The 26665-nt window shown below is 40.6% G+C and overlaps 1 protein-coding gene and 1 long non-coding RNA gene across 4 annotated transcripts in view; one reads left to right on the top strand and one right to left on the bottom strand.

The window, feature by feature from the left end:
* The window catches only part of LOC146482704 (uncharacterized), a 120213-nt gene that overhangs the window by 50418 nt on the left and 43130 nt on the right, over positions 1-26665 (top strand). The window lies entirely within an intron of this gene.
* LOC146482706 (protein retinal degeneration B-like) overlaps positions 10206-26665 on the bottom strand; it is a 29125-nt gene continuing 12665 nt past the window's right edge. Inside the window, exons 7-19 of one of the 3 annotated variants that reach the window (XR_014864047.1) lie at positions 25250-25562; positions 24317-24498; positions 23264-23789; positions 22252-22587; positions 21858-22006; positions 21359-21478; positions 20286-20402; positions 19627-19775; positions 19020-19169; positions 17987-18170; positions 16888-17019; positions 13628-16193; positions 10206-13583 (exon numbers count right to left, since the gene is read on the bottom strand). Coding sequence is in view for 2 of the 3 variants with exons in the window: in XM_085106765.1 (XP_084962891.1) it covers positions 15924-16193; positions 16888-17019; positions 17987-18170; positions 19020-19169; positions 19627-19775; positions 20286-20402; positions 21359-21478; positions 21858-22006; positions 22252-22587; positions 23264-23789; positions 24317-24498; positions 25250-25562 (2628 nt within the window). In the remaining variant the exon portion in view is untranslated. Of the gene's footprint in view, positions 16194-16887; positions 17020-17986; positions 18171-19019; positions 19170-19626; positions 19776-20285; positions 20403-21358; positions 21479-21857; positions 22007-22251; positions 22588-23263; positions 23790-24316; positions 24499-25249; positions 25563-26665 lie in introns of all 3 variants that reach the window. The other 2 variants (XM_085106766.1, XM_085106765.1) reach the window with 2 other exon arrangements.

Here is a 26665-nt window from a genome sequence, read left to right on the forward strand (position 1 = left end):
CGCGTTTGTCAGCAAACGGATGTAAATTATTCCTGGTGTTTTGCCAACGTATAAGCGATGGACCACAAAAGCTTTCTGGCGCTTCCATAGTGAACTAGTATCTGGAACTAAGGTGTTAATCCGTTCGGGCTTCGAGCAGGTGAAGCCATAAAAAATGAATGAGCTTTTTACAAGGGTTTTTGAAAAAGCGACCTAATGCTCTTAAAATTCCTGCGATTCAGCGAAGAACAGAGCTCAGTTCTTAGCAATGTTTCGTCCAAATGAGAGAAAAAAACAAGAGACTTAAATTCGTTTTTCGTTTGCAAAATCTTTTCCTTCTCGTCCTAAATTAAACTTGTTCGATCCTTTTATCGTTACTTCAAACACAACTGGCCTGACGTGTTGGCTATTTTGACACCGTGATATGCTTGTTCCATTCATTGCAAATGTACTCTGACACGGTCAAGTAAACATAACAAAAATAATAGTGATCCAGTAAAATTTTTTGATCGTTTAAAATTTAAGTGGAAATTTAAAAGCACGGAAAAATTCTGACAAGTGCAGACTTTTAAATATTACTTTGCGACCATCTTTTCAAACCCCATCCAATGTTTTAGGCACGCGGGCGTGCATTTAATTGGGTTCTCTCCAGTTTGCAAGGGTTTCTTTTTCTCAACATGGAAACTTGATGAATATTTCCTTGGAAATACGGAATGATATTGATTGATAAATGTGAGTTGCGAAGTCATATACTCTTGTTGTTGCTTTTTCTTCATCTCTCTTGAATTTCTGAAGCCCCTACCCACGTGATTTTAATCGAGCTGTCCAGATCGCAAAGATCTTTCTAGAAGAAGAAATTTGATAAACATTCGGCCTTGGAAATTGTCCAACACGTGTAGTTCTGAATGTTTGCCAACATGCACTTTTAAGCTCCCCACACGTGGGTATAGCTAGCAGGGGGCGGACAATTGTACCTAACCCGCACCAGCGTCGATATTCCAGTTTCTTCCTCTAATAGGCCGACAGTAAAATTGCCAGCTAAGTTCTCAAAAGAGAAATGAGGTGTTTGCCAGCGTCTTGCTTATTCGCTAAGGCGTGCAAATTCGTAAAACATCCTGACCCAATGTTTAGTAGATATGGCTTTTATCCCGCTTTCTTTTCTTTGATATCCGGGATTTATTTCATGATTATCGATCTCTTGATGTCTGTAAACCTATGGACATCGCAGCAAAGAAATGAACGCTAGCAGCACTGGCTAATTAATCTTGAACGCTTAACCGCCATTACCTTCAATTCACAACTACCTAACTGTGGAACAACAAAGCACTGAGAAATTTTAAATTAAGTTCTGAAATTCTGAAATTGAAAACTCACTAGTAGGTAAAGAACAACACGATAGATTTTGATGTGTAATAGTTTTCATTCCGTTCGAAAGGTTTATTTTCCTCAAATTTTTACCCATAGACCTTACATAATTACCTTGTAGAACATAACAAATTCAAGACGCAGCAACCTAGGAGAGATCTCGGCGGGTTTTCATCCCAATACCCACATTCAGTCAGAATTTAATAAACAGTTAAAGCCAAATTATAATATTCCAAGCCGTTATAATTTTCAGTTGAAACTGTCGCAGGGAGCAGGATTGTTAACTACAGCTGACAAAGGGAGCAGGATTGTTAACTACAGCTGACAAGATAGCTTTTTATCACTGCTTCAATTCACCCATTCCCTATTTTGGTTCATCAGAATCAATACTTATCAATCACACTACATTTACGCCCTTGTTGAGCTTCTCGCCACCTCGATCGCTGACTTGGCACCAATTTGTATTTATATTTTTTCGATGCAACTTTATGGGAAATAATTCTGTTCGCAGTAGATGCTTGCTCGCTCACTCGCTCAAACATCAACCCGTAGCCAGAAAAATCCCGTTTAGTTATTGAGGATTGTTGAGGGTCTTTCAGTTCGTACACGAGAGAGTGGGCCAAACTGAACACAGATTACAAGAACGATTAGACACTTTTTTCTGATCGGTACAGCTTTGTAAACTACTTCAATTCCAATAACCTTTTAGCCCCAGTATCGACGTGTAAATTCTCCTCACAGCCCTTCATATACTTGTTATAGCACTACATTGGAGAATTTGTTTAAACATCAAGACATGATTATTTTCTCAGTTTGACCTGCATCTTTGATCAATTAAGTGCTAATACAAGAAGAAATTCGATGCTGATCGCTCGCTTTGTTATATAAACGATACGGGTGCTTGAGGTTAACCTAGGATACAGCCGTTTGACTGTGTCGTTCCTACTGATAGTGGATCATTTGCAGACTGTTTTGAGATGGGGTATAAATATTTCACTGTTTCGACCGAACAAACGGGAATGATTTTAAGGACTAGCTTATGCGTCTCTTTCCAATCAATTAACAAAATGAATGAATAGCTAGCTCTCTGAAATGCTCATAAATAGCGAGCTAGGAAGCATATATTCTGTTCTGAAAAATAGTTTAAGGGTTTCATTCTTTGCTCTGCTTTCCAGCTACCACGCACTTTCTTGGCCCTTGCGTTGTCAAAATACGAATTTTGCTTTAGGACATTCACTCATAAATTTCTCAAATCAGGAAATGTCTAGATCTACGAGCATTGCTCAGGTTTACGTCATGATGGCGAGCACGAAGTGTCAAGTGAGTGTCAATGATGTGAAAGATACTCGTTTACCCTTGAGAATGTTTTGACTGTTTTGAAATTTGACTTTAGGGTTGTAAACGAGAACAGTGACCGCGTGTCAAGGCCCTGAATAGTCTAAACAAACAAACCTTTGAAGAATTTAGTCAAGTGTCAGCCGGTTTATAGTTTTACAATGATCACCCCTCTCTTCGGCAATCAATACTCAGAAGATGTTGTTGCTGGGGGGTACAATGGCGTTTTCTCTCGCGCAAGGAGCCATATCACTGCGGTGCTTAACCGACTTAACCACTTAATTGCCTAACTTATTGTTGGTATTGAGTTAATAGTTATCATTATCGATAGATATAACCGGCAATATGCACAAATTGTTCCCCAGATCAAAATATTCCGAATCGCTTGTTGCGGATGGGAAAACTTGGGACGGTTGTTATGTTTTCATAGCGGAAAAGTTTAATGTTTTGTTTGATCGGAAGCGTTTAGAGCGTTACTTTCATTTATTTACACCGGTTGCCGAATTGACGATGTGAAAATCAGGTGTTGGCGAACAGGCAGTATTCTTTAGTGCTTAGTTTCTTGGCTATGTCGATCTCTAAGAATTAAGAAAAACAGAAAATCGTTGGGCAAAAAACGGGAATTTAAATGAGATAGTCTGAAAAAAAGACGAATGTTCTGTACAATGTCCCAGTGAGACGGGTGTCCACGAGACATCGAGAGCTGGTTGATAGTCGACCGGTGTGTGAGGGTAATACTGGCAGCCTACAAGCGTCACAGACAACAATATACCAAGTTTTACGTCGAAACGATTGCTTTTTAACGCTCAGCCGTTAATGTTATTACACAAAGGACCGGACAAGAGAATTAAACGAGCTATTTTTCGCCAGAGCCATTCGGACTCTCTTTGTAACAGCTGAGCCGACCGAACATTTTCATATAAACCAGACAACGCGTCTGAGCTGAGAGCCTTGTTACGCACAACAACAACAAATCAAAGACTTACCTCGCGAGCACGTGATTTTCATAAAAAGTACGCCGTTAAAGATGAAGTTGGCACTGAAGCTCACCGCCGAAAACTTTCCAGCGCCCAGACATGAAGTTGCGACGCTGAATTTCAAACAGCTTCGATTATTTCACTCTCAGACTGAAATTTCACACTTCGGTGTGGTGAGAAATGTCTGTAATGTAGTCGGCGTTGATTGGTCGTCAATGTAACTGGCAGAGAGTGAAGTTAACCCGTTAACTCCGTTAAAATTCTTATCATTGCTATTATATTTTGGTGTAATTTCCACTATATTAGGCTACCAGCGATTCCTTCCAACAGAAACAGAATAGACGAGCTCACCTGCGTAAGAATCCCGAGAGGGTGGAAATGTCGAGAGCGCACTAACGATTTTCGTGCATTCATTTCCGATAGGGTGTGTTGCTCCCCGCCTAACTACCTGTGCCGGAAGAGAAAGCAACTTCTTGTAAACTCACTTTATTTCTGACAGCGCTCTTGAAGTTTTCCTTGACCCATTTTTCTGATTCTATTCGTACTGTATCGGTACGTTTTCGTGTGCTGAAGTAAAGGGCTCATTTGTACGTCATATTAATTAGTCGAATACATATTCCATTAAGTTGGACAGATAATATACTTGAATCTGCGCTCTGTTGATTTCTAAGTCACCGATTCACCTCTCAAAGCAAACTGTACCACTCAACCCTTGTTTGCTTGTTTTTCGGGCCTGATTTGCCGTGATTTTTGACAGTTTCTGAGACCTGAACTTGTTAAATTCTGAATGACAGAATTTGGACGCTTTTAAAACATTCAGTTCTCCCCGGAGTTCAGTTCAGTTTTGTTGCATCTCAAAACAAACTATGGCCGGTGTTCTCCTCAATTTTGAAAAGAACGTTAAAAATCGCGCAAAATATCAGCGCAAAATATAGCGGCGTGTCCTCAATTATGACTTTTGGTCTGAGTTCTTCTCACTGGAACAAAAGGCTGCTGCAGGTAGCTCAGGGTGAACTGGAAAGCAAACAATTCCGTTTTTTTCTTAACTTTTGATCCATACATTTGGCCTTATAAATGTTCCCGCGAACTTTGAGATAATCCTACGGTCAATTTATCGTAAACGTTTGTGAATAATAAAACGACTGACTCGCTGAATAGTGGAGGAAAATAATTCAGATTTGATTAGGTCATTTTTCATGATATTTTGAAAGCTCATAAAAGAGTATTGATCTCTGTCGCCAAGTGCGGTAGCGCCAATTCAAACAGGCGGGAAAACCGCGAAATTCATGGACGGTGTACCAGAAAATCACGAGCCTTTCGCCTGCTCTTACCAGCCGGAACAAACTGACAACAATAGCACCACTAGTGGACGCTAATAAAAAGGGCTACTGTTCCTAGATTGGGTACCCGTGTTTTGTTTCTCGAGTAGTTCCGACAACATATGTTCTCGGCAAGGCATAGGCCTTTAAGCTTTCCGTTCAATGGTTTAATCCCAGCAAGAGTATTCCTTAGCCCACCTGGTGGGCTTAGCAGGTACGAAATTTTCACCAGGTATCGCGTTTGAAAGTTCAACCTTTGTACTAGTACTACCAAAACGCGTGGCGTTATATTGCATTCGCGAGAAAGTTCTAGCCCAACGTGGGGTAGATAATCTCAGTGAATTCCCGCTTCATTAAAATTCGTACAAACCATACAGGTACTAACGATCCTGCGGTTAAGCACTTTCGCTTCGTAATAGAAACCTCATGAATAACGGTTTTTCTGTTTGCAGTGTGGATGAAACCCAGAGATGTGTAACTACTGAACTATTCAAACGAAGTTTATTTGGTAGTTTTTTTTTTCGTGGGATGTCCTGATGTGTTTTTCAGTCAGTTTTGCAAACTAAAATGTAGGATTTTCCCACGTTTAAACTTGGTAATTGGAAGGAAAATGATTAAATTTTAAATTCATCACTGACATGCCCAGGTAGTTTGATCGAAATGCTCCTAAAACTTATAAAATAAATTAAGAATCCGCTTGCAAACCATTTCAATACACAATTCGCGTGCCTTATGCAAAAAACAGAAACCTTGAAATTTGTTGGCTTCTTAGCAGCGTACTTTCTTAGCCAGGTTTTTGTTTACACATCATTAAAATTGTAAGACCCTCATCAATGAGTTGTAATGGCCTCTTTTAACAGGTGGCTGTGTGAATTCGAAGGGCTTTGAGAAGCAACTCCCACCCGCAAACGGATTTCATTCATGGCATTTCTTTATTCGCAACTTTGCAGTCAGTTCGATTTGTTCCCATCAAAAGCGGTTTTTCTTTGCGCGATTAATTCAGTTTTTTTGTCATTTTAAGGACAATAACAATGAAAACGGAAAAACAGATATGTATGTATTATTCACACTGAATCCTAACTGTCCCTCGCATATTGTTTGAATCCATTGGCTATTCGTTGTCAAGGCTTTTAACACCACGAGGTGAAAAGCTTTTAGGTTTGTTTCACTCCTTCAGTTAGGTACAGGGCTTTTGAAATTTAAGCGATTAAGCTAAATTGCGATCATCGACTTCAAGGGAAAAATAAAGGCAATTTAAATCGACCGCTGTAAGATTAAATACTTTCCGGTCAGATGTCCCTTTCTCGCGAAAATTACCTTAAGCTCCTCCCTCGAGCAATATTTAAACGCTTGTCCCCCATTTGTAATTTCCTCCCACATATTATCTACATACTCTGTAATAAACCCTGGTATCTGTAGGAACAATAGCGAAATGAACCTTTCAAAAAGACCTAGCAAACAAAAGCTTTGTCCAACGCCATAATCTCACTTAAAAAGCCACTTGATATTCTTTAAACGTTTTGTGGTTTTCTTGACTTGAGGGCAAAACAGTTATCTCTCACTCATTTCACTTGATCTCCAAGTTACTTGCCATTTATTCAAAAATAAAATTTACTGGACTCGATAAAAGATATTAAAGACACAGAAAGGAAGACAAAAAACTAAGACCCCTGCAAAATGTCGAACCGGCTGCGGTCTCGATCCTCTAGTGATAAGGAATAGAAAACAGTTTCCCTAGGAAAACTTTGTACAGTTGTCCAGTTACAACTGGTTATTTCGAAACTCGCGCTGTTTCAAACGGTGAACCCGTTTTCCTTTGATACTATTGACAGTAATTCACAATTGACCGTCTCGAACTCACACTTTCTAAATTTGACGTTTTCTCTTTTAAAAATGGTTGGAGTTTGCCAGATTTTAAAGGAGCGGTTTCCTGGGATTCCAGAATGTTGTGGGCACGTATTCAGTCCCACTACATACTGAACTCTAATTTTAGCCGAACAGTTTCGATCGAGCCAACAACCTCTCAAAAGAAAACCCGTCTGCGCATGTGCAAGATATCAAGTATCTTTTTAAGTCGGTTTAATTTTCATTTCACAGCGGACTGCCGCTATCAGTAATAATTATCGTATTGACTACTGATAAAAATGTCAATTTCGACTAGAATAACGTTACTTCAGTTCTAATTTGACAGGGGACTGAGTTATCTATGTTGAGTAACACTTCGCATGCAAATTTACAGATACACTCTACAGCGAAACAAACGTGATGAAAAAAAAAATTTTTTTTTAACTTTAATCTTTGGCTAGTTGAGTACTACTCCTCATAAACGTCATTTCCTGTCCCATCTGTAAATAGCGAAATTCTCCACTGATATGAAAGAAAATTTTACCAAAACAATTAGTAACATCTATACCTGAAGAAGGTTGGTCTGGCCAGCGAAATATCCGACACGTATAATGAAAACAATACAGGTAGTTCTATCACCGAGCTCTACAGTGATCTTTGGACTTTTTTCTCACTGCTTCGTAAATGGCGGTCAAAAAATACTGACCAAATTTTCTTTAAATCCGCTATTCCTTTGCACGAAAACTATAAACTTTTTCGTCTACCAGACCGCTAACATGGAAATTTGTTTTAGTAGTTTTGTTAAGCGCTATTGGTTACGTTTACTAGTAGAAATAGCGCTATAGAAATAATGGCATTGTTATTATTATTATTAAATAGACCAGCCATTTTGAAAAAGTCGGGTCGACGGTTTTAAGTTCTTTCTTTGAGACTTAAATGAAAATTGCTTCCCAGTCTCATTCTTGTTCATTTTTTCTTTGAAAATCGAGTTCTCACGTTTCAAGCGTTAGCCCTTCGTCAGAGCGAAACCCTTGAAACGTCAGCACTCGAATCTCCTCACGGTGGCCAATTTCCCTTTAGTTATCAGCTCTGTTGATAAACCAAACATTCGTTTCCACTCCCCACCGACACAGCGCCACCGTTTGTTTAGAAAATGGCCCCCTTTCTTTGAAAATTCAATTGATTTCGTCTCTTTTGTGATTTAGAAGCAGTTCCTATAAATTTAGAGCTGAGTATTTTGACCTAACATATTGATGATCCCAATGACACTACCCATTAACTGTACCCCGGGTATAAGAAATTACTACTCAGTAGCTTTCTTTTGAATGGTGACACTTGAGAGTTTCACTAAAAGAAAAAGAACAGGCTCAAAATTTAGAACAATGCAACAAACAAAACAGTATTACGGGGAAAAAAGGTCTTGATAGCTTTCATTTTCCTTGGAATGCTGTACTTTGGGATTTTAAGGATACAGGGGGTTAGTTAAATGCGCTCGGCCCAAAGCCTTCGACTAAGGTTTCGCTTGGGTCGATAACTGGCGGAGGACTGGGAATGCAGACGTGTCAGGGCACTAAATCTTAATCGAACGGGGTGACCTGCGCCGTTTGCATTGTCTTGCATGGTTGGTCGAGAGAACAAAAGAACGAACAATAGAACAACGCTTCCAGCTCTAAAAAACAATGCAGCAACAGGTTGTTAGGGTCCAGTAATAGTTGTTAGGGTGGGAACAAAAAAAAAAAAAGATAACGCCCGAAAAGAAACCTCGGATCACTGCAAAAACCATTTGAATCAAGAAACTCAACTCACAGATGTCACTGTTTACGAGATTCGGTTATGTTTGATCGTGGGAGGGGATTGATTTGCTCCGCAGTGTCAACTCTGGTCCGTAAGGACCAATTCGCAATGGCCTGTCGCTTAGACTGTACATGTACACAAGCGCCAAGACAAGTTGTGTTGCGGGAACTCCAGGCGACACTAAGACTGTTTACCTCGTTTTTCTTGGCCATCAAATTGTAAAAGGGCCATGGGCCATTGGTATGAATCACCTCCCAATTTGCAAGGGAAAAGCACTGGGAACAAGGTTGGGTATGAAGTCCTCAAAGGTATTTTGTTTTAAGGTGGTGGTGGCCGAGTCTGTCACCGAGAGTGACACTAGAGAATCGTGGCGTGTGGAGCAAGAGTGGGTCCACAATCCTCTCATGGATTGCATCGGTGAGCGATGCGCATTGCAATCACAATACACCACCTGAAGTTCAACAGGGGCTACTTTGTCAAGACAAGCCTCCTCACAATTTCTTGTATTCACTTTTGCAACGAAAGGGAGCCTCACTAGCTTTTGAAATGTGTAACCATGAATGTACACTAAGGCTGCAGTTCTTCGATGACCACCTTTGAATAAGTTAGACGTTTTCGGAGTTCTGGAACCTTTCAAAGACATGGTGGTTGCACTATTCTCGGTTTGCGATCAGAAACTCCGATTTAATTTCCGAACTTTGTACCCGTTCCCAACCTCGACCGCGTGCACGTGTAAATTATTCAATTTCAAAATGGCCGACGCCACAGATACGAACAAGCGGTAAGTTACTTTTTTATTTATCAGGATTAATTCAAGAAACTGACTTAAGAGGGTCCCTTTTGCAGATTGTAGAGGGCCTGTTTTCATTATTATTTCAGATATTTAACAGTAAGTTGTTCCAATGTAAGATTAAATTTGTGGCGGAACTGTTTCAGGAGCAGCGACAAAACCCGTGGCAAATAGTCATAGCAAGCTTGTCTGCTATGGAACCATAGGTTGCCTGGGCAAGACTTCGTGATTTGTGAAAAGTTTATGCGCCATTATATATTTAACTGCGTGAATTCCGCTATCACAGTTCTACTGAAACCTTTTCATGATTACATATTTTGTGGCGGCCCTGTGCAGGAGATGGAAAGAAAGGAAGGGCGGGCTTCCTGTGCGAGAGATGAAAAGAAAGGAAGGGTATTAGTCTGATTATAACATTGAGGGCAAAATTACTCAATGCTGATTGGTCAAGACAGGGTATTTTTTTTCTTTATTTTCCTTTTACTGAGGGCAAAATTACTCACTCCTGATTGGTCGAGAGGCAGAAATATTCGCTCCTGATTGGCTAAGCACGTCATTTCGACATTTATTTGGAAAAAGTTAATCCGCCCGGTTTTTCGAAGGGGGGTAGGGGTAGGGGGGATATGGACCACGTTCTCCACGAAATGAACAGGTCAGGTGGCCTCTCTTATAAGTCTGATAGTTTCTTGCGGTCTCCTCGCCATCACCTTAACATGTAATTTGAATTTCTTCTTTTACTAAGGCGAATAAATGATGATGACGATGATGATGAAATAAACCCACTCTGAAGACACCGGACACTCCTTTTAACATGATTTCAATTCTGAAATTGTTTATTTTCATATCAGGTCACAGTTTACAGCTCACAGTACTACAATTGTATTGTGCAAATTTCAAACAAATTAATGTTATTTTAACTTGGGTAAAGAGCAACGAGTTTTACAGCAGAGGAAACAACGTAGATGGAGAACAAAGGCTTATTCAAAAAACAACTTGAAAAATGAATATTAGACTTAAGGAAGGTTCATGTTAGGGAAAAAGTTTGGTCGAGATTATGACCAAGCTGGTGATAGATAGACAGCAGTTTATTGTGAAAATACGCTTAGCTTTTGTGAGACCAGAAAGCTAGGCTCACCAGCTAGTCTACAGGTATTTCACACTAAATGATTAAGATAACTAACACAAATTAAAAAACATCAATGGAGATGAAGTCAACTTGCATTAAACGGTGGAGACCAATTCGCCTCGAAACAGATCGAAATAACTTGTTAAGTTCAATTAAGTTTCTGCCAATATCCTTCTTTTGCAAATTTGCAGATAGCATACAATCGTGCAGGAAAAAAAATTACATAGACATGTTTTTATGGCAATTAAGCAAAAGTTTTACGCCAAAATTATCACGGACCGGGCATAAAGGTTCTTACTTAACTCAAAACAGTTTTCTTTTGCAATCCTTTTCGACGACACAAAACAGTCCGATCAGTTTGTGATTATTCGATGTCAGCAGTCTGAATCGCGCATGGGACACGACACAGGGCTCCTTTTTATCGAGGGCCATCTGAAGTTGCGTGAATTAGTACCCTTAAAAAGGACCCACGCTAGAAACGAGATGACTGCTCGCATCTTTGTCACGTAATGGAACAGTGTGAAGTCGGGTTTTCAAGCAATAAAGCCAAACATCTTTAGAAAAAAGATAATCGAACGTTGATGGAAGATTTTACACTAAAAAAAACTGCAATTCAGCTGTAAGAACTCTTGCCTTTTCGAGTTAACCTCTGGCCTTTAACCCAGGAGGCAAATTCAAATTTACTCTCTATAAAGTATTTTAGGGAGTTAATTAAGCTACGACGACGACGGCAACGAGAGCGTTAAAAAATATATATTTAATGAGCAAAAGAATGGCCCTGCACGTGTGCTATAAATTTTGATACATTTTTTCGCCGTCCTTTGGCAAAACAACAGCGTGAAATGACCAAATTTAAAGTTTTGTGGAGAACGTGAGCACATGACGCCAAATTGGTCATTCTCTGTCTCAACTTGAACGCCCTTTCCACCTGTTCTGTTCCAGGAGGGTTCGGCCACATTGTACAAGTTGAACGAATTGGAATAATCGCGAAGTAGTAAAAGTAACGCGAACTTATATTTTCAAGCGACGTTTTCGTTGGCGTCGTCGTCGTGGTTTCTTAAAGTCCCTAATAAATGCAATAAAAAGTTTCTTGTGCCGCACGGTGAATGCGATGTTGACAGCTTACTATCTACAATGATGTGACAGGCCCAAACTTCCTTTTACAGTATGGGTCTATTTTATGTTTAAAATCTTAAAACATAAGCCTAAACAAAAGATGAGAACTAGAATAGCTTTAAACAAATTAAACTAAAAAGCTTACGTACTATTTTACAACTTACAAATCATTTTTAAGAAATACGGATTACACAATTTACATTTAATTAATACGTAAAAAATAATGGACAACGTAACTTGTATCACATTCTAAATGGATCTGACGAATAACACAAGTCAAATCACACGCGAATTCTCTTAGCAGCAAGAATTTATACGTAAAAGACAACAACACCAAATGGAAAACACTAACTACTGTCACGCGATGTAAATCAATATAATTCACTGGCGTGACACACGTGCGCTACTTTATTATTCGTTAATTATATTTTTAAAATAAGGGAAATTTTTGAGAATGACTCAACGTGTATTGTCAAAAGATGGATCCTTCAAATTGTTTTTGCTGTAATTCACCTTGGTTTACATCTTTTGCAACCAGGCAAGATTGTGTCTGGTAAACAGGAACACTCAAAAGTTATGTTCTATGTTTGTTGCATTATGAACTGTCTTAATTAACCCTTTAACAGTGATGAGCATCAAATTTCTCCTTGCAATATCAATGCTTATTCAACCCCTGAGGTCATGAGAATTAAGGATATGATGACCCAAGGTGAATTTTCTTGATATTTTAATAACTTCTCCCCAGTACTTATAAATGACTAGTATGGGGACAAGATGGGACAATTTGTTCTTTGATATTAGGAGTTAAAGCAAAACTTGGCTGTACCTCAGTCTTAAATATACATTTCAGCATTTGTGAGTTAAAAATGTAAAACAATTTTTCAATAAATAGGATAGTCCCCCAACTTAAAATTTCCATCAAACGACAACCACGTTGAGTTCAGATTATTTTAAACCTTTTTAGCACAGTACTTTAAAATCACTATCTGCCACAAAATTCTGGACACAGTCCAAAACATTGTACACCGTCATTAAAAATACTCTTCTATGATTGGACCAGCCAGGTGTAATTGACAGATGACGTAAAGTCCGCGTTTAAATATCACTATAAATTAATCTACCATAGAGATAATAATTTAAACTCTTTGTTGATAATTGAATTTCGGCGTGCCCCACAAAGGGCAAGGATTTAATTAATATTTATCGAAGTTATTAGACTGTCCATAGTCTCCTATTTTATCGTGGGATTTTCGAGACTCGTACGCTTCGATGGAACTCAGCCCCCCCCCCCCCCCCCCCTCTCCCCTCCCCCGCCCGCCTTGGTGGTTTAGACACTCTCCCCAGGTTGCGCTCGCCGTTGCAAACCAAGATGGCGGGAATTCAATCGATGCGTAGGAGTCTCGAAAATCCCACCAAAAAATATGGGACTGTGAACAGTCTACGAAGTTATGAACTCGTGAATAGTTCTCTTTATGGATTCTTGACCTCCAGAGGAAATTGAAATAGTAAGAGTATAGAATAAACTGACTGGCATATATAACATTCAACATCTTCATTTTGAACACAGTTTTAAATACCTTCAGAGGATTCAATGGAGAAAACAATACATCTTAGTTTCTAAAACACAGTAATGATAACTATATTACAACTCGTTATTTCTTTATCGATATATAGTATACTAAAGAAACATCTTCTGTTAAATAACCTTAAACCGAAAAAGTCCAAGCCAGATGAACAAGCAACCTTTTCGTAAAAAAAGAAATTCTAGACTTAAAGACTTCACAACTACGTTTAATGTTGGGACAGCGTCGTTGCTTGGTAACATGGCGTGACGTTTTCGTGATACGTTTCCACGTGCACTATTTACAATACGTTTCGAAAACTTTGTTCTCCATTGGGTCGTCACGTAATCTCAGTAAGTAGCATCGTTGCGTGACAACCTACTCCGGAACCTAACCAGTTAGTAGCAGTGTTGTGTGACAACCTACACCGGAACCTAATCAGTGAGTAGCAGTGTTGCGTGACAACCTACACCGGAACCTAATCAGTAAGTAGCAGTGTTCCGTGACAACCTACACCGGAACCTAATCAGTAAGTAGCAGTGTTCCGTGACAACCTACACCGGAACCTAATCAGTAAGTAGCAGTGTTCCGTGACAACCTACACCGGAACCTAATCATCTTAAACGGACGATCTGGGAAAAATATCTTTAACCAGCAATAACTACCCTTACGATTAGAAGGGTTTGCCGTTTTACGACTAAGGATGATAGCAAAAGGACTGTTTTACAGCCTGTTTCATGGAAACTAAGATCAAAATTAAATAATTAATACTTAACTCGTTTAAGCACAGATTGCAGATATTACTAAGTAACTTTAAGCGGTCTTGGGCGCATTCGTGGACTATTTTGGCTATGCTTATTCCAGTAAACAGAAAACCCTGTAGCTATGAAAACCCCGCCATTTGAATTCCACCAACACAGTTCACATTGGTCACCTTTCGTCAAACGCGCACGCTAAAGGTTTCTGCCAAAAGTTCCCAAACAGCCGTTCTCGTGCCCACCTCGCAAGAAAAATGCGGTTAGGACGGCGACCCCTAATACATAGGTATTTTTGCGCAGCTAATTACTATGTGGGAAAAGCTGATCTCAGCATGGGCTGTTTGAATCCAAAAAAGAAAATTGGACAATTAAGCAAAGATATATCTAAAAATGTTTTAAAATACATAACAAAGTATGGCATTTTTTCCCAAATTGAAGCTTTATTATCTTTGAAAAACCAAATGGATTCCAATAGACCCTAACTAACCTCGTTCTTGAGTTAAAAAATCAAAAGAATATTTTACCTTGAACGAGGCTAGTAGGGCAAATGTGAAAGTAGACAAAAGAATATTAAAATGTCAGCCTTTTTTTGCATAAGGTCTATAAGATGCCAAGATCTGCTTTTCCCGCATGCTCATAAACTGCGCAAAAATACCTTTGAATAAGTAGGCACCGTCCTTACGAAACGCGAGTTCCTCATTCCATCCCCAGGGGGATGCACAGAATGTGTGCGCAGTTCTTTTCATTCAGTCATCGAGAACACAGTTCCGTTCATTTTAAAAACGGAACAGGGACCGTCACCAGAACATTCCGTAGCTTTACTTATCTGGATTGTGACCGGTTTTCTCTTTCGAGCTCCAGCTGAACAGGAAGCGTTCCTCGAAGTAGACGTTAACTTCGCGATAATAGGGACCTAAGTTTGAGGTTTTTCCTCGTTTCCCGCAAACCGCCGGCAGGTTTCAACGCTAAGAACACGGTCTAGAGGTACGTGAATTACGGCAGAGTTTTTCGCTAATATTAAAACTATACAGCCGCGTTTAAACGTTAAATTTACTTTTCTTAACGAGTTATCTCGATGAATGAGAGGTTTGTTTGATTCCGTTGCGAGATTACAAGAATTACCAACCACATTACTGCGTGCATGGATACTATCATCCGGGCAGCCGCCATCTTGTTTTTCTGCGAGTATCCCAAAATGCATAGGTAAAAAGTAACCCTCAATCCTTAGCCCGGATAATGCACGTACGGCGAACTCCGAACTGTAAATTACTGGCCGACGTTTGCGGTTTAAGAGGAAACTCTCAATCTTAAGGTCCCTATTTACGGGCCCGATCTTTATTCTTGCAAGGAAACTACAGCTTCGCAGAAACTTACGGAAGCACGCGATGTCTTGTAAATTATAGCTTGTTCAGAGACCTTCCATTTTGTTATAATATCGTGGAGCGCATGGCCGAAATAAAACCTCCTGCGAAGTTTAATGAGCGTGAAGATCAAGGGATTAAAACTGTGGGAAGGAGAAAACTTTGCTCGCGTACTCACCTCACTATCCAAAAAAAAAACAAAAAAAATAGAAAAAAAAAAACCGGTGATTGACAAACTACGTACGTTACAGGACTACTTAAAGGAGAAAATACCCACTAAAATTTGATATGCATGATAAGTTATTAAAGGTTCTGAGAATCGTCCCAAGGAGCCAGATTCGCGAACTCTTCCTAAAAGAAGGTGAATCCTAAGTATTGTTCTGAACAAAAGCCCATTGTTATAATGACGATACACTTCTGTTAAGAAACAATATTTAGAATACATCTTCACTTAAGAGGGCTCGGGAATATGGTTCCTTGTTTCCAAACGGTTAAATTATTGTAAATTTCAAAATAGCCCCCAAAAGAATGCGCCTCTGGCTTAAAACCGAACCAGATAGTTTTTTCCCGCTCGTCTGCAATTCTATCTAATACTCTTATCACACCTGATCGAACTTACTCATGGACCGTCCCTTTGTGTGCCTAAACGAAGAGTAATTGAACGTCCCTGACAGGGTGGCCGGGCGCTCTTTGTCAGAATCGATCGACGGCTTGTCTGAGATGGAAAGCTTGGTTCTGTGTTTCGTTCTGGACGAACGCGATGGAAGGCCGAAACAACCGCGCCTGAGAATGAGCCGGGAATTACTCACAGCTGATCTGGCTTGATTGGACAGCGAAGTGAGATGTGCGGCGTAGCCATCTTTAAGAAACTGCAAAAAAGGAAGGGAAAACAGTAAGGTTGCGTTCGATTGACAGTAATTCTGGAAGCGGAATAGCTGTTGGATTTCTCATGTCGGGTAAATTTGGAAAGACATTTCTGCACTGCAGACTTTCGATGGCATGTGCTAATTTAAGAGCGATTTCATACTCCAGTAACTCCAAAAACCTCTTATGATGAATTTCTTGCCATCACTGTTAATGTATGTGATCCAATTCAAAAATAGGGTCAATCGAACGCACCAAAAGCATAATTTAAGGCAATGGAACGGCCGTGAAATGATTACAGAGTCACACTTTCAAAAGTCGATGTTTGAGACTTGCTTGGTCCGTGCATATCGTGCTGTTTGTTTCACCCTCTCAGCCCCCAATAGTGACCAGAATATAATTTCTCCTTACGATACCAGCGCTTGATCAAACATACAGGTAATAAGAATAACGGAAATGATTACCAAGATCTACAATGAGGAGAATATGAATGGTACACCACATTCTCTCTTCCTACCCAAGTGTACCAGTGAAACGACTGGAGATAACCTGCAATGGACTAGCATCAAATCCAGGGGAAGCGGGGGAGGAGGGGGCACGTCGTAATAGTCCTATGGAAAATAGTCAAAACTATTGCACACAGACAGGACCCCCGAAAGACAGAAGGGATGGTGGCCCGAATTAACACGGAATACTGACCTGTGCTTGGTTGGAATATTTCCTGGGGTGGTGTTTTCCCACAGTGTATATCTGTTGCGGATTAATTCCAATTGAAGTGTAAACTGAGATGTCCTTTACCGAGCCGTATGCAGCGTGAATCTGCACTTGACACTAACGACAAACAAGATACAAGTTCATTAGCTTTTACTAAAACATCTTCTACGATTCTATTTTCAGTACTTCTATGTATCAGGACGTGGACCGTACGCGAATATTTTTGGCCGCAGAATCTGCGCTTGGTTCTACAAAACGAACTTTACAACGACTGCTCGGTTTTGAAAGAAAAAAATTGGCTTTCAGAGTACTAAATAAATGTGATTCTGTTTTTAAGTCAAACCAGCTTTCCATCGCAGTCTAAACACCGACCGTGAAGAATTTCACTTTTTGTTTTAAAGTAACTTACTTACTTAATAAGTGCTTAACCCTAAATGCTAAAACTATAGTGCTTTATAGGTTTACATGCCAAATGGTAAAACTATAGTGCTTTATAGGTTTACATGCCAAATGGTAAAACTATAGTGCTTTATAGGTTTACATGCCAAATCATTAAACGTAAATTAGGCCTGCATCTTTTCTAAGCTTTATTTTCACTGAACTCTGATAAACTGCAGCTCTATTGTTTTTATGTCAAGGTGCATTGTTCTGTTGTTCGTTCTTTTGTTACCTCGACCAACCATGTAAGACGGTACAGGTCGCCCGTATATCAATGCTTGATCCTCAAAACCAAACTCAGTGCTATAATCTTGATACTCAATTGCACTGAACTTTACTACAATCGTGGACAAAACTTGTAAACAAATATGCATTTTTTGCGCATCTAGTTCAATCTCTCTTAAGAAACACACCACCTGGAGAGTAACAAACCTTCACTCCCCCCTCCCCCTAACTCAATGTTGCTTTGAAGGCCAGACAATTACCCAGCCTTTTTTTTCAGCGGCGGACCAACATTCATGAGGGGGTGGGGAGTATCACTGTAGCGATCGAATTTGTAGATGGACTAAATGTTTCTAACAGTTTTGATCACGATTGTAGAAGTCAAGTATCACGCGCACGTTGTCATTAAGCACTAATTACTTACATCATTGACAAGGTAGCGAAGAAATTCGGTTTTGTGCCTCTGAATATCCTTAGAAATGCCGCCACCAAACGACACCAGTCCATACGGGAAATTATGTTCCGCCAACCAAGACATGACCTTGATTTTCTGGAAATCTGGTCGACTTGTGACGTATACAATTAAGAAGCCTAACTCTTGCCAGTGCCTGAAAAGATGAGGACAAAAGGGTTTTGAGGAAAAGATCGATAAGAGGAACTTTAATGAGATTTTGGGCACAAAGTGTTTGTGATGTAGACAATCAAAATTCGTAAAGATTTTTTTAGAAAATGTGAACAGGGATTATTCCTGAGTGCAATAAGTGGATTGCATTGCTGCCATGTTGGTGGTAAAAACAAAAGAAAATTTGCTCACATAGTTTGTATAAAAATGGAAGTTAACTCCCAGAGGAGAAAAATCTTATTGTTCCACACCACCGACATGGCCAGCATGACGTCACATGCAATCAACCTATATTGCGGGATTACCGCAAATGACAATATATTAGCGTAAAAACTTTACATTGGTGCGTCAAACGAGGCGGACACATTTCACCAAGGAAGGCTATGTTCCTGTTACAAAGAGATTTGACAACTGTTGCAAACATGGTAATATTTGAAATTTTTCTGTCTGCACACCTGAAAACGCGAAGCTACGAATTTAGTCTGCAATCTAAAAAAAGGTTTCAAACCTCAAAATATTAATTTCACAGGCAGCACCATTTTTTGCTAATTCTTATGTTCTCTATGAGAAGTTGAAATACCTTAGGACCCATTTCGTGACAAAAGAAGGCCCTCTAAAATCTCAGAAAGGGGCCTACTTAGCTTTATTGGGCCCTCAGAGGTACCTTCCCAGAATGAACCCTGTAGGTCATTCCTACAAACTCAGTTTCTGGGAAGGTCTCCCGCAATACACAAACTGAACGAGATGGAATATTCGCGAAGCAGGAAAACGAATTCACTTTTTAAAGTCACGTCTCTCTTGGGGTTACCATCGCGGTTGTTTATAGTCCATTTACCTGACAACATCCACTGCGCCTGCGCGGACTTTGGGGTCTTTACCACCAATGGAGACGCTGGCCGTAAATGAGCCGTCGATACTAAACACGACAGCCTCGGTCTTGGGCGGCAAAACGGCCAAGTTACTGTCCACACAAGTGTGGTCACCTCTGAAATAGAAACAACAAAATACTCTTGATTAATGCTTTCAGTTTCAAGGTAAAATGATAAAATGTGACTGATTAATTTCACTCAAAGTGATAAAGAGATTTCTCGTTGTAACGTTATTAGTTTTTTTTTAGGGGGATATATTGACATTTGCTACAGTTTTCGGCAAAAAGATCGGAAACATTGGACAACCTTCGGGAATTTTCGGAAAATGTTCGGAAATCTTCGGACAAACCGGCCGGAACTCCGAATTTGGTGGGCAAATTTCCGACGAAAATGGTAAGAAAATATCTGTTTGGAGATATGATGCTGGAAGAATTGTGTCTGTCCCTGCATACTTCTATTTCGTCACTTATCTAGCACGTATTTATTTAACCCTTTCTCAACTTGCAATTGGCCACGTAGAGCAGATACCTAAGTAACCTTCTTATGCGACAAACTCAATGTTATTTCACGCACCTTACAACCAGCTTCACCGGGTAAATCCCGACCGGAAGTTTCCTGTCTTCGGGAATGGTGCACGACAACCTTCCTCCACTTCCGGTCACTGCAGTGTCGAATAAGACATACTCACCGGAGGGGGGCTGGGTCATCACGTAAATATCCACCTGGAAGAAGACATCACAGAAATAAACATTTAACCAAAGTAATCCACGAGGATGGCCATAAGCCAGTTCGGGCAATAACTGAAATGCAGCCTCTAGTAATAGATTGAGGTTAGAAAAGTAACTGGTTTGAAATTATACTTGTCTCTGGTCTAAAGTTGCTTGGTTTCTGTTGCGACGCAGTTTTATTTTTACCGCAACGAATCGACATCCAAGACATCAGAGTTTCGCTTTCAGTTTGTGGTTTTTCAACCTGAAAAATATCTGACTTGTTTCCGTGGTTATTTTCGAACCAATGTGAGAGGATTGTCAAATCATACGAGTTTTGATTTGGCGGGATTTACATTAATACGCTAACAGACTCTTTACATGGAAGCTTTGTAAGTTGATTGATCTATACCAAACTGCTGTGGCCAAGGCCTAGTATAGCACATAACACTTGTCGTTAAGAACTTCTGACCACCCAAGTTGTTGGGCCTCAGCTGGGTAGGGGCTTAAGAAAGAGTCCCTTACCTTCTCTCCACTCAGTGACACCATGTCAAGAGGACCATACATGAACCTAGCGCTGATGGCCTGCTCGTGACCTTCCAGTGTCACGCAATCATTGGCTCGATGATTAGCGTTCAGGTTCTGGCGGGAAAATGAAATACACCATAAGATAAACCGGATGAACTTTGTCGAAAATGCTGTTAAATTTTGGTCAAAACTGTAGAGACAGTTTCTAATTATTGGTAAACAGGGCGTGATAATTCACGCAACGAGAATCTCCTTGAATTCCTCCCCTGCCGCCCTAAAAATCCCGTCACTGTTGTTTTGCTCTGAAAACTAAGGTGGAAGATTCGTCTGCACCACAAAACAACATTGAAAGGGACAAGGGTGGGTTTTGGCTATGTAAGGTGGTGAGTAATTTAATCGGCTCAACGAGCTCATCTCACGGTTGAAGGCCTCGAATTTGAGCCTACAGATGAAAATTTGACCATTCAAATGAAAGCTACTGAGCAGTACTTTCCTGTGGTGCTGTTTATTATGGTGAACAAGGTGGTTCTAACCTTTAAGTCTGTGGATAAAATCCTTAAGTGTGACCATTCACATGAAAGCTACTGAGCAGTACTTTCCTGTGGTGCTGTTTATTATGCTCTCCAAGGGGGTTCTAACTTTTAAGACTGTAGATAAAGTCCTGATGCATGACAATGCAAATGAAAGCTGCTGCGCAGCACTTTCCTGTGGTGGTATTTATGTTGTTGTACAAGGTGGTTCTAACTTTTGAGTCTGTGGATGAAATCCTAAAGTGTAACCGTTCAAATGAAAGCTACTGAGCAGTACTTTCCTGTGGTGCTGTTTATTATGCTGTAAAAGGCGGTCAAGACTTTGAGTCTGTGGATAAAATCCAAAGTGTAGGGATTTAAATAAAAAATTTCCTAAGAAGTATTTCCCATTGGCAACGTTCATTATGCTCTACAACGTGTTGCGGATGAATCCTACATCCTCGTTCCCATGGTCTCGACCCTGGGAACAAGGTTGGAAATCCTAAATTTCCCAGTTTTAGCTTGGCCAGGAGTGAAAGGCGTAAAGAAAACAACAGCTACCTTAATTTTTATGGCAGTTCTTCGTTTTAACCACTTCTCTCTGGGTTCAGAAGGAGAAAACGTCTGGCATCTTCTAATGGGTGACGACACACTTGCAATGTCCCACTCTCCATGAAGAATCTGCATAAAATCAGAACACACACCGAACTTAAAAACAATCTTTTGGTGAAAATTTTCATATAAAGCTAAGTTTTGACCTGGTGTTTGTGAACCTCTGATTGGTTGATTTAAATTTCAGACGCGCTGACCGTATGGCAGATGTGGCTTGACCCGATGACTTAGACGTTCTGAAAGACCTTTGCTTCTCTTATCCAGTCTAAGAGGTTTGTGCTTGATTTTTGTTTGTTTTCTCAAGGAAAAAAATCCTGAATTCAACTTGTGAGGACGTCTACGTGAGATGATATCAACCGACACAGAAACATATGACTTTCGGTAGTAGCCCTTGACGTCAATGTTCTCATTACATGCATAAGGTCCCTATCGTAAGGTGCATTAATACCTGTCTGACAACAAAGGCGGCCACGTCACTCGACTCCCAGTAGCTCACATGGAAGAGAGGTGAAAGGACAGCTGTTGGGAACTGTTGAAGACCTTCTGGACAGTACAGAGCAAAGTCCACTCGTTTGGTGCCCCACCAGTTAGCAACCGCTGTGGAGGGATTAAAGTCTTGTCAGACTAGGCACACGAAGGGAAGCGCACTCCGCGCGCGTCGCGAGTCCTCGCGGGAGGTAATTTCCTCGCGCGATCACTATACTATCCCTAAGAAAGATATGGGACTGCTTGCGGTCTAAAAACTTGCGGAAATTATTGAATTCCTGCTTTTATGGGAACTAAACTAGAGGAGAAGGAACAAAACAGAACAGAAAAAGTCCAAACAAAAACACGAATCACACCTGCATCAAGATCCATCCCACCTCGCGGACTGTCTGAACCATCACTTGACACCAGACTGGCTGTGCTCAGATTACTGTCTCGTTGAAACAAGCCCGGGCGAGAGTGGGACCGAGAGTTACTCGGCTGGACGACAAACAACTCGGGGTATGCACCGATGACGTTGTTAAGCAGATGTAATTGGCCATCTCCAAGCGGAAATCGGTGGTAACGTGGGACACTTACAGCTGGGATGTGTGAAAACTGGTTCATGATCAAAGGTTCGATTCGGGAAGCGGACGGGTCAAACGGGTGGAACAGGTTGTAGACTTGGTTACAAGCAGGTTTTGGCGGCACTACTGTGGGTAAGTCATGAATACAGTTAGGACATAAACTACAACATACTTAATCCACGTCATGTCATGACTGAGTTGTGTGTCTGGAGTACTGACGTTCGAAACGTCAGCTCTTGAGGTGGCCAAATTACGTATTTGTTTAATTTTCAGTCCGGCTACAGCTACTAAGAACCATGAAAACTTTTTTCCCATCGATTACAGCAATCACGGAGATTGTGTAAAAAATAGGTTTTATCGCACAGGCGGGTTACGTCCTACCATTTTTAGAGAATTATTTTAAAAATCAACCTAAACAACAAACAAACTGCGGATATATAACGAAAAAGAAAAGACCTGAAGAAACATTGTGGGTCACTAAGATTCAGAGTATGTCGTCGGTATACTTAACAACTACGCCCCCCCACCCCACCCTCCACCCCTTACAACTGAAATACGTTCTGGCTGAAACCTTGATGGGGAAAAAAGCCAACATTCTATTTCCGTTAAAGATTTAGAGATGAAGAAGGAACTTGTCTGTGAGCCGAAAAACGTGGAGTCCCAAGACACAATATTCGTCTGCGCAGCCGTTGATTGGATCGTCACGCAACGCTAAATTGTCACGGAACGTTGAGTGACGACCCAATTAACAGCTACATAGGAGACTAAACACACAATTGTGATAATCAATTTTCATTACTACCTCCTCTGTCCTCGCCGTTCGTGAACCTTCGATAAGCTAACACGAGTCCAATCGGTGAACCAAACGCGAAGAACTTGGACACTTCAAAATCAAACATCACATGATCCACAGACTCCACCGAGAGAGACATGTTATCGAAACTAAACGTCTGCAGTCTGGACGCCTTGCTGAGGGGAAATGGCGACGTCAAAACGTTGTCTTCCATGTCTTCGACCGGAGGCAAACGCATTATCTCTTCCGCCTCTACATCGACGTTTTCCCGAATGTTTCCACTGCTTAGACTTAGTCGCAGATTGCGTGAGTTTTCCAGGTTGCGGCTGGGTGGTGTGTGACTGCTGACACGACGCTGTTTTCTTGCAATACTGCCGTTTGTCTCCATGTTGTTCACCGTTGTTGTCCCGAAGTTTGGTGAAAGCATTGTTGTGTTGGAGATGAAACTCTGCGTGCGGTTTTGTAAGGTGTTCTCGTTACTGGTGAGGGCGTCGTACGCGAGCAAAGCGCCCATGCAATCGCCCAGGAGGCAAACCTTAAGGTAACAAAGACATCATGTACTGTAAGAGTGAGAAGTACAAGTTTGTAATTTCAAGTCAAGAGAACAAATTTTACGAACACAAAACCTAAGCAATACTCTCAACTGAGAATTTTGAAGAAGAGGTAATTTTCACTCCTGACACGATTTGCTACTAACAAACACGTTTTGACTATAAGAAACGGTTTCATTAAAAAATGTCAGATCTCTCCCTTTGCAATGAAGCAAACAACGCGTACATTTACAAAAACATTCAACCGGTGCTAAGCGCGGGAAAGAGTGTAACCGTTGGCCGAACGCGGGAAAACGTGTAACAGGTGCCAAGGGCGGGAAAACATCTACCAAGTGCCAAGCGCGGGAAAACGTGCGCAAGCCACGCTAGGACTGGTTATCGATTCGATCCTGATTGGTTTAAAAAGCAGCATGTTTGCTGTGATTGGTTAGAGCCACGATGACCGATCTTGTAACCAATCACATGCAAAGAAAACCCCAAATCACAGGGCAATATTATTTCTGGTACTGACCTCTCCCCTAAAGCCTTGACCTTCCTCAGACTTAAGGAAATCGCGATAAACCATGTTAGTAGCTTCAACCATGGAATTAACAGCCTCGTCATAAAATGGCGAAGAAGAAACCATGAGCGAGATGGCGCTCAGAGGAAAGCTGCTGGACACTGGAGTGAAGCCACTGTTGACACTTGCCACGTCTGAGTGGATTAAAATCACAAGATGCAATTTGAGATTATTGAAATAGAGTTCGTTGATAAAGAGATTAAAAAAAAACTTACAAAACTATTTCTCAAGAAAAAAGGTAACGTTTAAAGAATGAACCCTATAGAGCTGGATAAACATACCTCAGTCGGGCTGACATGGCTAAGATGATTACGTTCACAGAGTTAACAGGGAAAATTGTTTTGAATTTGAGTTAGCGATAAAGGCAACCTACACCGTTTGTAAAGTCTTACATGGTTGATCAAAGGAGCAAAAGAACGAACAACAGAACAATGTTCTCAACCCTAAAAAAATGAAGCTTTTGAAAGGTGCAAAAACCTAATCAAATGTTTTGTTCAGGTTTTTTTTTTTTTTTTTTTTGGTTTTGTTTTACTCTAGAAACTGTCGCTTTGATAGTAGATTAAATCTGTGGTGTAGAGTTTTCAGGTGTGTGGTGCAGAACGATTGCAAAATATTACAATTACAAAAGGAATCCAATTGTTACACTCTTCATAACAGGAACATAACCTTGGTGAAATCTGCGCGCCACAATCATTAAAATTCTTGTGTGCAAATATACTTTTTGTCAGCGGTAATCCCGCATGCGCACTCAAGAAAAAACCCTGTTAGTTTTACTTCGAAAAGGCAAAATTACGTTGTTCCTAAATAGGAAACAAATAATCAGAATACTTTTAAGGGTGCGTTTGTTTGTCAAACTTCTAGTTACATGAAGTTATCAATTCTCACCCGAATCACCTTCCGAATAAGGACACAGTTGAGATAACAGATTCAATGCCTTGGAACAAATCGCAGGGCATTCCACGAGCCTCAACGCGATCCTCCCCGCAGCACCCCTGTAATGCGAATTGACTACGGCCTCAAATGCATCCTGGAGCAGTTTAAAGTCTATATCCCGCGACGCGGGATCCAGCCCCGTGTCTATTTGGGTGCCACCGTTGACCACGAGAATGAGGCTGGTGATGCGGGAGGCTGGTAACGAGCATGTAGACGTATCGCTGACCTTCTTGCAGAGCTTTTCTTTCCGGAGGAGCCGAGGCGACTGAAAACAAGAAAGCAGTGTCGTGTGTAAGCGGGACTTCATGTATAAACAACAACAGCAGTAACAACCTTTAATTGTGCTCTACTCATAGCAAAATGTTAAAGGTAAGCTGAACTAGAGAATGCCACACTTAAACACCTTCTAAACAAACCGGCTTGTTTGGCGCGCTTGCTTCTCCACTGTTTAACAAAGTGAGCCAAACAAGCCACTAAATACAAAAGAGTTTCGACTTTAAATTGTATATTAATATCCATTCTAGAGTTTTGAACTTTTAAAATTGTAACAGTAACTAACAGGAAATTTAAGTAGCGACGAAGGCAACGCCAACGAAAACGTCACTTAAAAATATAACTTTATTTCATTTGTGCTAATTCGTGATAATTTCAACTCGCTCAACTTCTACAGAAACGGCGAACTACCCAGGAACCAAATTGGTAGGAGAGGCGTTCAAGTTAAGAAAGAGAATGAATAAATCACCGTCGTGTGTTCACGTTGTCCACTAAACCTTGAATTTGGTCATTTCAAGTTGTTGTTTTGGCAAAGAAATTTACAAAAATTTAAAACGCACGTGCACAGTGATTGTTTTCGGTCATTAAACCTATTGTTTGGCGACGTTGTCGTTGCCGTCGCCGTTGCTTAAGGCTGGTTTCCATATGATCGCAGATCGCAATAAGGTCTGCGATCGTCTGCGATCCTGCGATCGTGATCGCAGACGATCGCAGAAGATAGAACCATGTGCTATCTAAAGGCTGGTTTCCATATGATCGCAGACGATCGCAGACCTTATTGCGATCTGCGATCTGCGATCATATGGAAACCAGCCTTTAAGTTGTGTGTGTACAAATCCCGTTATTGTTGCTGTTGTTATTGTTGCTGTAGTTATTGCCGGGCCAAACGGACCAAACAACGAGCCAACAAATACGCAAAATTGAATCACAACTTTCGACTTATAAGTTTTTAAAACACGCACTTCACTTACTTCTCGTGCTTAATACCTAGATAAACCAGTAAAGGAATTGATAGACGTGTGTATTTATGCCTTGTTTTATGCATACACTTCCAAGCCACACAGACCACGATATGCCCAATCTCGTACCCAGAGT

This window comes from Pavona decussata, unplaced genomic scaffold (assembly GCF_977016875.1).
Source record: "Pavona decussata unplaced genomic scaffold, jaPavDecu1.1 SCAFFOLD_44, whole genome shotgun sequence".
Classification (NCBI taxonomy): Eukaryota; Metazoa; Cnidaria; class Anthozoa; order Scleractinia; family Agariciidae; genus Pavona; species Pavona decussata.